The sequence below is a fragment of the Capsicum annuum genome, chromosome 4, assembly GCF_002878395.1.
Source record: "Capsicum annuum cultivar UCD-10X-F1 chromosome 4, UCD10Xv1.1, whole genome shotgun sequence".
Classification (NCBI taxonomy): Eukaryota; Viridiplantae; Streptophyta; class Magnoliopsida; order Solanales; family Solanaceae; genus Capsicum; species Capsicum annuum.
The window spans coordinates 162,136,629-162,148,273 of NC_061114.1; the positions used below are offsets into that span (position 1 = coordinate 162,136,629).

The window sequence follows — 11,645 nt, forward strand, 5'->3', positions numbered from 1 at the left end:
CTAAGGAGTGTTCCAACTAAGAATTGAATAGCTATCAAATTGGTCAATCATATGGAACTTTTTTTCCTTTAACAAATTTATGAAGAAATAGACCATCCGCCGTGGAGGTTATCAACGGGTATTACCACGTAATTCATTCTCACTTATCTTACACCCACGTAATTCATTCTCACTTATCTCTCTCTCAAGAACTTTCTCTCTAGTTTTTCTTCATCCTCTCCATAGATTTAGTATGTGTATACGCAAATCAATCCTAACACGTAGGACGTGCAAGAAAAGTATACTACTCAGAGAGCACATGAACTTAGTAAATGCCATAACCAGAATTCAGAATAATCATTTAAATGAAAAATACAATTTAACCATTAAATTATTGTAAAATTCTCATGTAATATATTTTGTGCAGTTTCTTATAGAATAAATGTGTAATATCTAAACTATAAAACCATTTGGACATGTCCAAGGGTACAGACACTACTTTTCCCCGCTGCACCTGCTGCTTTCCTGCTATTTTGCTATACTTATGTCACATCTTTTTTGGTGCAGATGGTCACTAATTGCTGGTAGGCTACCTGGAAGGACATACAATGAAGTTAAGAACTTCTGGAACACACATTTGAACAATAAGAGATCTTGTAGAATAAAAAAAAAAAAACATGTAGAGTCCAAGGAGGCAAATGCAAAATGATAAGAGTACTCCGCTGAGGTAGTAAGCAACCAAGAAGTGGCCACCAAAACAGCTTTTGATTCATGGATAGAGGAAATGCAGGACTTCAACTGCAGCTTACGATCACCGTGTCGATGAATAACGTGACATTTCTCGAAGATGAGCCTTTTATTCCCATATTGGACGGCATTGTCTTGCTTGAAGCATTTACATGCACTGACAAAGAAGCATGGAATGAGATTCAGTAACTGATATCAACCCCAGCAAGGCTGCTGGAGTGCACTGTGCAGTTTAGGGTGACGAACCATCTTTATCCTCCCTCCACCATTTCCTTCTATGTTACAATTAATATGGAACCAACAAATTTAGAACAATGCAGCATAATGAGGAACTTATTTCAGCGAACGAGCTATTTCTTAAATTGTTTGGTAACAGAAAGACACTCAAGTAGCTAAAATGAATAAACACTCAATAAACTGAGAGAGAGAATTTATAATTTCTTCATATATAACACTTACCAATTCGAAGAAGTCAACACTACCTGAACCTTGGCATCATTGACTTTCTGTTTGTTTAAAACTGTAAATTAGCCAAGACTCATAAGTGCAGACACTTAACATGTACTCAGGAATTTAAAAAGAGATCGAAAACTCAAGAATCCAAAATTAGTCTTGCCAAGGAGACTATGCAAAAGCACAAAGGGGTGCAGTTAGTTGTTAGAAATTGTAAGTGCTACAAACTACTTCCAAGATATGTATCATAATATTGGACATCTCAAACAATAAAATCACAAACCACTCTAAGCAGATAGGAAAAGTTTAATTGTTGTACAACATCAAGTTTTAACAACAAAAGGCAAAAGCAGTCTCAGTACCTTGCCTGTCCCCCCTAAATTGGAGATACTGGATAACTACTGCTTGTAAATCATTTGCTTCCACTTCATGAGCCTCAAAATTAGGTGAACCAGATCTTGAACTTTTAATTATGTCAATTTGCCTCAGCACCTTCCTTAGAATCGTTATAGAGTGATCCGAAGACATGATAAAAAAAACTTGGATACCTAGTTATACTATCAATATTTATTCATGTTTTAAATAATTGATTCTTTATCATTTGAACAAGAAACAGCTTGTTACAAAAACTATTTAAGATCATCAACATTTCAGTAATTCTTGGCAAGAAAACTATAACAGATTCATCTATGGGAAAATTATGCAGCTTAAATCAACTTGTAAGAGCCAAATTAATTAAGGAGATGACTGCTTTGGTATTTTACACGTCCAGTATCGTTGTTGAATTTGGAACTTGACTTCTTTATTTCTGCTATGTGAAACTAGTAGCTGAATTATTTTTTTACATGCATCTACTTCCAATAAGAATTTAAAACTAATAACACAGATAAGCCCCCTGCTCCAATCATGTCTGGCTTCGAGAAGTTGAATGCCCTAAAGTTGTGTTACATAGCATTCAGGAACATATACTTCAAAATCTTTGTACTTAGTTTTACAAGAACAGAAAAGGAAGAGAGCTTTGATCTTAAGGTTAAGTGCCAAGATCTGAAGAAAATAAACTTCTCGTCGCAAAATTACTCACACTGAGTTTGATCTCTTTCATCTCATAGGCACATAAACTATCAGCAGAGTTGTCGTAACAACATTGCTTGTTGAAACTTATTATTGGCCTACTTTTTTTCATCTTCAAATTAGGCAGTGTTGGTAGAAACTTGATCGTGCTTCTAAGCAATTAAGGACGAGGACCTATATTTCTTTGTTTTCCACATAGCTGTTAGTATTTGTTTTAATCTGGCGAGATTTTAATAAATCTAGTTATTTAGATGCCTCAGGTTCATGGCTCTAATTAGACTTCTCTTACTGGTATCTAATGTAACAGATGGGTTGACCTCAATTCAATACTTTTGTTCACATTGTCTTAAACGTAGCTTGTGGCTCCTAAACTTGAGGCTTATGCATGATGTATGGTTTACCCACACACTTTTTCTGCCAATTGAAATCAAATTGACAGCTGACAATCCGACATTTGAAAGGATGCTTCTTTAGCGAGGAAATACAATGGAGTGAAAGTCTTATCTTTATATTCAAAACTCTAGATTGAAAGGAAAGATGAAGCCAAAAATCAATGCTAAAGCCGAGAAAGAAACAGCTGAGATCTTGTTCGTTAGCATTGATACAAAACGTTATCAGAAAATGTTTAGTATGTCAACAATGCTCCATACCTTAGAATAAGCAATTCTCCAACCGAAGCATGATTCTTTTACATCGACAGGCTTCAAGCCAAGTCCTCCACATTCAAACAACAAGGTGGATGTATACACACATCTTCCAACCTCCTCATAAGAAGACTCCAAAGAAGCATTCCCACAAGAGACATGCTGAAATCACCAAAGAGTAACAATTATAAAAAAATACAATTATATATGTTAAGTCCAAGACTAACAATTATAAGCATAAATGATAAATATATGGATAAAAAAAATTAAAAAAAAATTGGGATAAAATGAAACATCAATTATTTAGTATCGCCTATTCGTAAGAGACTCATTTGTCCTTGGTAGGGGTGGCAATTTCAGCGAAAAGACTCCATTTAACCCATATTTAGTGAATTGAATCACTCATATTTCAAATGGGTAAATATAGACTTCAACTCATTTTAAAAGCTCATACAAATATGGACAAAATGGGTAAAATATGGGTACCCATTTAAACAGAGAGATCACCGCTTAAAGTTTCAGTTTTTTTTTCTTTTGTAGTTTCTTTTCTTCTTCTTTTTTTCTTTAATTTACTTTTTTTTCTTTCCATTTTTTTTTTACTCATTCCTTATAATTTCTTTTTTTCTTTCTCATTTTTTCATCTATTTTTTATTTATTTATTTTTATTTCTTTTTCCTTTCTATTCTTTTTTTTTTTCGCTTTCCCCTTTCTCATTCTTATTTCATCATTCGTATTCACTTGAGACCTACATGGGTTAATAAATATAAGCTTCTAATTATCTCATTTAGCCTATATAATTCATAACATTTCTTATCAATTAAATATAATCCATAGTCTCACTCCTTTATTATTATTTTTTTCTATCTTTTATTTCTCTTTCTTTTTTTAAAACAAAAAATTTTGTTTTTTCTTTCTTTTTCCTTTAATTTAGTATTTTTTTCTTTCTTTTTTCCTTTAATTTACTTTTTTTTTTCTTTTTCATTTTTTTCACTTATTTTTTACTCATTTCTTACACTTTTATTCTTTCTTCTTTTTCATCATTTTTTTCTTTTTCAATTTTATTTCTTTGCATTCTTTTTTTTTTTCGTATTTCAGTTTCCCCTTTTTTCATTCTTGGTTCGTCATTTTTGTCATTTTTTTATTTTTTTATATTCTTTTCCTAATCTTTTTTTTTTGTCACTGCATTTTATATTTTTTTTACTTTAAATTTATTTGTATCATACTATATATTTCAAATAAATTTATTATTTGTATTTGAATAGTTTAGTTGTCAATATGTGCAATTTATCATTTGTATTTATATACAAATAAGTATATGAATTAAAATCAACATAGATTGTGGTGCAGGGGATGAGGCTGCTCCACCCTTAACCAAAGGTCGAGGGTACGACCCTAGTTATGGAGAAAACTCTGTTGGGAGCGCTGCCACTTTAATGGGCCCTGCAACCCGGATTAGTCAGGGCTCCAATGCAGGCACCGAACTTCGGATGAAAAACAAAAAAATATATATGAATTAATTGTATTTTCTTGAGACTAAAATATATATGGCTGAGGATCCACATAGCCCTCGAATTATAAATGTTGGGAGAATATAAATTAATATGCGCTTATGGTATTTTCGTTATCATAAAAAAAAAAAAGGAAACTAAAAATAGAAAAAAAAATAAAAAAGTAGAACGAGAGGTATAAGTTAGAGATAGAAGAGAGAAAAAAGTGTAAAGAAAGAATTGAAGAAAAAAATGCAAAAAAAAAAATCAAAAAGAAAAAATAATGAAAAAGGAGAAAAGGAAAAAGAAAAAAGATGATGGTGAAAACAAATATACTGAGTGATTACGATATTTTAGTCATCATCCATAATTTGTACTCGACTTAACCGTGTTCTTTGAAAATAAAAAAATATAAAACATAAAATACAACCAAAAAATAAAAAAATGAGAAAGAAGTAAAAACAAAAAAAAATAAAAAATAGAAAAAAAGGAGACTAAAAAGGAATAGAAACAAAAAAAGGAAAAAGAAAGAGAAACAAAGGATAGAGGGTAGAGATAGAAGAGAGAAAAAAAGAAAAAAAAAAACTAGAGGCTACATATAGAAGAGAGACAAAAAAAAATTAAAAAGAAAAAACTAAAAAAAAATGAAAGCAAAGTCAAGTTAATATGATATAGAAGTTTTAAGTTTTTGACTTAGGAGTTAAAGTCAGTTGAAACTATTTTTATCCAATTCATATTTGATCAAATCCATATTTACCCATATTTATATGGACGGATTACAATCCAAACCAATTTTGCTCGATCCATATTTAACCTGTCCAAATTCAATTCAATCCGCCCGTTTGCCACCCCTACTCACTGACAAGCAACAGTATGCCTTAGAAACTTGATGACAACACTGAAGCCCACGTAAACAAAAGTGAAGCGCTCCAACACATTTTGACAACACTATACAAGACCACCCAACTTCACTTCAAAATAAGTTCAAATAAAAAAGAATTTAACCTTTCGATCAACTTGAATGTCAAACAAGATCAATCAAGCTTTGAAAGAGCTTAAACAAACCTCTTCCGTCAACAACCTTGCATTTTCCTCCTCCAATTATGTAACCAAACACTCCAATTCCACAGTATAAGCCTGAAATTTGAGTAAAAACATAGGTGCACCTCTCAATTTTCGCCGCCCTAAAAACACACAAACAAACATGATTAGAAATTCATCGAAATAAAAGCAAAAAAGGCACCTGTTTTCGCTCTCTAGACCTAGCAACAGACTTTCTGTTCTTGATCATACGTCACTGTTTCTGCTATGTAGCTTTGTCGGCCCGCAACTCCTCTACAGTTGACCTTCTTTTCTCACTTCCACTGCCACTTTCACTCCCTGTAATAGCCGCCACTACAACCCTATTTCCATATCCCATGTGGGGTGGTGGTGGTGGTTTCATACCACACCCACCTGGTTCATTCTGCTGCCTGGCCACTAGAAACTGACAATTCCCTCTACCCATCATATTATCCACCACAAACCCTCCTCCAACATCCGGAGCCACCATCTCTGTCGATGAAGGCGGTGGCGGCGGTGAAGTAGTAGCAATCATCGATACTCTAACATACTCCCACCCCAACCCCGCTATAATATCCCTCCACACCTCATCCACAGTTTTACAGGGGCCCACATCACCATCACCACCACCGGTGGCCATGACAACAGGATTAATAACCACAACAGCGATGACGGGTCAGAATCAAAATAAATGTTCTTGAAGAAGAAGAAGAAGTAATAGGGTTCCTTGGGGATGAAGAGAAGACGAAGAATGATCCGAATTAGGCATTGTTGTTGATGCTGACAATATCACCTTTGAAATTGGGTCATCGGACCACAGTGAAATTAGGTCGTCGGAGCTTGATAAAACATCAGTGAAATGGGGACACTGTTTGTATTTCTTTAATTTTTGAAAATATTGGGGAGGGAAATAAAGAAACGTTGCAGTAGTATTTTTTTTTTAATAAAGTGTTGTCATAGATGATTCTATGGCAACGGTTCGTGCAATCGTTGCAATAAGACACTCTATTGCAATGGTTCTTCAATTATAGCAACGGTTATACCACAAAATAATTTTATTAGAATAATTGTATTTTGCAACGGATGTAACTGTTGCAATAGAGGTCTTTTGCAACACTTTTGAAATCATTGCCAAAAAATTCGTTGTAATAGGAGTAATTAGTGAGATGATAAAAAACTTGAGCTGGGTGTTTGCATCAAATAACATTAGTTCACCATACATAGTGAAGTAATAAAATTAAGGCGAGGATCTGTAGAGTCTATAATCTCCCTCTACATGGCATGTGTTATTTGATCTTAAATGTGGAATGGATTAATGTTTGTGACAATAACTAAAGGTACATCATCGTGTAGGGGTAGATTAATATTTTATAGATCATTAAATGTATGTATGCAAATTGAGGGCTAGAGTGTGTAATTTATTGTTCTTTGTTTTTTTTACTTCACAATTAGTAGTAATAATTGGGGAAGTTTGCTGCAAAGTCGGTCATTCCAAAGTTAAGACTACATTTTCAGTTAGTTAAATAGTTATATGTCAGTTTAGAAGGAGCAAGAATGTGAAAACTTTTGGAATATGTCCTTCCCTTTTTACCGCCAATATAATTAAATCTTTTCTTTATTTCTGCTCATATGCAAAATAAAAGCCTAGAGTTTAGGGGAGAAAATATTATATATATAAAGGACTAATTGTATAATTTTTGCACAGTGTGATAGTTTAATAGTAAAAAGGATTTTAATTGAACTCCCTCACCAACTTAATGATATATTACTAAATGCATGTCTTGGTAGACATGCATATAGGGGCGGATCCACGTGTTAAGATGGGGTGCACGTGCACCCGTTAAATTCGCATGTCTTGGTAGACATGCATACAGGGGCGGACCCACGTGTTAGGGTGGGGGTGCACATGCACCCGTTAAGTTCGGAAAAAGTTTTGTATATGTACATGTATATAACTTAAGAAACTATTATATAAATTATGTGCACCCCATTAAACATAAGTGCACTCTTGGCGCATTGGTTCCAGCTGGTGTTTACCACACTTGCAATCGAAGATCAAGTCCAACGGACAACATTATTTTGCTATTTTTTTGTTTTTAATGTTAACAAAAAAGTGGTAGTAGGGATTCAAACTTTTGACATCTTGTTTAGATACTTCAACCTTTACCACAAGGCTACTAGGCTCTTTCGTTTCTATAAAGCTGAAGTTTATTTATTGCCTTAAAACCCATATTTGGCCTATATATTTGTATATTCGTCATTGCTAAGCTCATTTGTTTCTTGACCGCTTATGTCAAAATCAGTCCTCATTGAAAGAATCTAAACGGTTTACGTCAAGATCAGTCGTCAATGGAAGATTCTTGACCGCTTATATCAAGATAATAATGCACCCGCGCTCTTCAAATCCTGGGTTCGCCTCTGCATGTATAACAGTACTAGCGATGTAGCAGTATTGATAGCAACAATGCATCTGTCGTGGAAGTTTGTTTTTGTTGTATCAGAAGGAAGAGCTATATTAGCTGGGGTATCAACTGCATCAGCAAAAGAGTTAGTATTCAGACAGCAAACATCAACAATATCAGGCAGGTATTAGTTGCATCAACATATATTACCCGGTAGAGTTGCATCAGCTCAATACTATATATATCAGTGCGCATCGATTGATTGCACTATGAATTAATTAAAGTATCAGGATCAAGCTGTGAGTTGTGACTATGGAGAATGTTTCCTATTGCGAACAAATATTAATTTATATTATGCCCTTTTGCTAGTTGATTTGCTATATTAGAAGCTGGGGAATTATGTTAGATTAATCAATTGCGAAGATCTTTTTTATTTTTCTTCCTAAATATGATCTGGACAAACAACTTTTAGGTTTGGGAACATGATAATCTACCCAAGACAACTGTGAAAACACCAACTCTTTTTTCTAGTCATTGATGAGTCGGTACTCTAAGTGGCGTTGGCCATAAAAATTTAAAAATTTTGAAGTTGGAGTTGGAGTTGTGTTTGGCCATGTATTTTTTAAAGATGTGTTTTGACTTTTGAAAAATCTTTTTAAAATTTAATTTTATACCCGAAATTTTTTAAAACTATTAAAATTGCCCAACTAATTTATTTATTGATTATACTCATGAGTGAAAAGAATTTCACATCAATGATGAAAGGGGTCCTAAGCTTAAAAATGAAAATATATCTACAAATAATGAAAATATACCGGTCTTTTAGTTTAAAAATCTTTATTTATTGTTCAAAAATGTGTTTGGACTTGATTTGTTATTCATCAAAAATGTCTTTCTTTCCGAATTTGCTCCAAAACTCATCTAAACCATTTAAGAATCTTTTATGTAATATTAAAAAATTTAGAATTATATGTAATTAAAAAAAATTTGAAATTGAAGTTGAAAAAAATGAAAACAAAAAAAGAAATATTTTTGAAATATCTATGGCCAAACACTAGATTCCACAAAGTGAAAAAAAAATTGGGAAAGAAGTAAAAAGTATTTATGGCCAAACGGCCTCCAAAACTTTCCAACAGACTCAAATTTACTTTTTAATATTTTATTCAGTTGGCAATCATGTGAGAGCCAACCTATAATTGTTGTGTAGTAAATTATATTATTAGTGTACTGTGGAACCACTTTTTGTGTAGAAGCATACTGAGAACCCCAAATAAAAAATATATAAAAAGATTGACAAACTAGAGCAAAAGAAATGAAATTGTCAATGAGGGATACATATAATGGAGGGAAAACAACATATATGGGAAAATTTACACGCACCAAATATATACACCCAACTAAATTAAGTTAATCATAGATATTAACTAAGGTACATTTAAAAAAAAAAGTAAATTTAAACATAATACTTTTAATCAAGAAATTAAAAATAAAAATTGAAGGAAAATTCAATAATTCAAATATCTTAAGTAATTTAAAAAGGAAGGAAGCTACAGTTAATAACCTAATAGAATTGCTGTCATCTAAGAATTGTCGTTAGAGCAATAAAAGTAATTGTCGTCATCCAATTACCCTAGTGGCATATTGTTACACTGCATCAACATTGGCGTGATTTGGAGTTCAAGAAATTAATTTAGAGCAGGTAATTCTTTAACTTCATACTTAATATATCAAATACTTTAAAAATTAAAATTAACGAAGAAAAAAAGAACTAGAAACCTTATATATGCAGTAAATGTTACTATTCTTTTGTAATATCACTCTAGTTGTACATGATGTAAATATTTTTCTTCTTGTTTGAAATATCAAAATATCAACTTTGATAAGACAAATAATGTTGAGAGTGACGAATAATTATTAGAAGATATTAACATTCAAAATGAGGACAAGGAAAAAGTACAAGATGAGGTTGACGAAGATAGCATAACTAAATTAGAAGGAAAAATGAAAAATGAAATTGTGAAAGACGAAGAAGAAGCTTATACCTTATATTGTGAATATGCACATTCCAAAGATTTTGGTGTACGAAAGGATAAACTATATTATTTTCAAGGTAGTTCAGTGATTAGACAAAAGCGTTTCGTATGTTATAGACATGGAGAGAAAGAAGAAAGGCCAAGAAAATCCAATAAGGCATCTTTCAATCATATAGATACGCGATCAAATTATCCTGCAATGATAAGCTTTAAGCGTCAAACTCCTAATAATCCTTTCATGGTGGATAGATTTGTTATGGAGCATAACCATGAGATGGCTTCCCCAAAAAAGCGACACTTGCTAAGATCAGCTCGTTCGATAACTAAAACCAAAAAGTTAGTTATTGAAAATACGATTAATGCTGGTATAAAACCAATCGCAACTTATTCTTACTTGGTAGAAGAAACTGGAAGGGATGATGTTTTAGGCTATTCAAAGAAGGATTGTTTCAATTTTATACATCAGTTAATGAAATCTAAAGTGGAAGCTGAAGATGCTCAAAGTGTTGTTAATGAATTTAATAATAGACAGCGAATGATACTCTTTTTTATTGGAATGTTCAACTTGATCCTGAAGGACGTATAGCTAACTTTTTTTTTAGGGATAATCGATCTAGAATTGACTATGATATTTTTGGCGATGTTGTTTCTTTTGATACCACATATCGAACAAACAAATATCATATGATTTGTGCACCATTTATTGAAATAAATCATCATTGGCAGAATATAATTTTTGGATGTGCTTTTTTGTCTGATGAGTCGGCAAAGTCTTTCAAATGGTTATTCTCTACATTTTTAAAGTCAATGGGAGGGATCAGTCCGCAAACTATCATAACAGATCAAGCTCAAGGAATGACAATTGGCATTAGAGAAGTGATGCTTGAAACTAGACATAGATTGTGTCAATGGCACATCTCCCAGAATGCCCCATCTCATTTGGGATCACTCAAGAATGATAAAATTTTCTATAAGTTTTTTAACAAGTGCATGTCAGATTGTGATTCTATTATAGAATTTGAAGAAACCTGGCAGATGATGCTAGATCATAAATGGTTGAAGAATCTTTATAATATTCGACACATGTGGTCCACGACTTTTAATAATGATGTCTTTAATGCTGGATTGAAAGTCACATCTTGAAGTGAAAGTACTAATCATGTATTGAACGGACTTGGTGACTTAAGCACTTATTTGTATATATTTGTCACTAACTATGAGAAAAATGCAGTAAAAAAGTGGCGGCTTAGTGAAGAACATGAAGACTTCAACTGTAAAGAAGATAGGTCTACTCTTGCCATAAAAGCTAGTCCAATATTGACATAGGTTTCTATTGTTTATACTCACAAGATTTATAACATATTTGAGAAAGAGTTTCTCAAAGGAGCTGGGGCATGTTTTATTGAGGCACAAGTCTTTGGTCATGATCAAGTGTTCAAATTAAGGGTGTTAAGTGGGCCGGGCTGGGTCAACCCGGAACCGATCCATTAAATTTAGTCGGATTGTGGGCCGGGTTGTGGTTAAGTGGGTCGGGCCGGGTTCAACAGTAAAATTTTAAAAAATAACCCTAACCTAGCCCACTTAACCCAACCCGATCAAACTCGATTAAAAATTCGATCAATATACACTGTATATATCCACCTATATACATTTTAAATACGTTAAAAAATATATATACATTATATATATAGTATATACTACATTAGAATTTAAAAAATATATACACATATAGACAATTACACATATATACGTAACATTCAATATATA

At 32.8% G+C, this 11,645-nt stretch overlaps 1 protein-coding gene across 1 annotated transcript; it reads left to right on the forward strand.

Annotated features, from left to right (window-relative positions):
• The first annotated feature begins 9,846 nt into the window (after positions 1-9,846).
• Positions 9,847-10,464, forward strand: LOC124898000 (protein FAR1-RELATED SEQUENCE 5-like). Its single transcript, XM_047411619.1, has one exon. The coding sequence runs from the start codon at positions 9,847-9,849 to the stop codon at positions 10,462-10,464; it is 618 nt and encodes a 205-aa protein (XP_047267575.1).
• Positions 10,465-11,645: the final 1,181 nt, after the last annotated feature.

Excerpts from the sequence above, each read along its gene's own strand:
- LOC124898000 (XM_047411619.1), top strand. The coding sequence starts at position 9,847 with ATGAAAAATGAAATTGTGAAAGACGAAGAAGAAGCTTATACCTTATAT.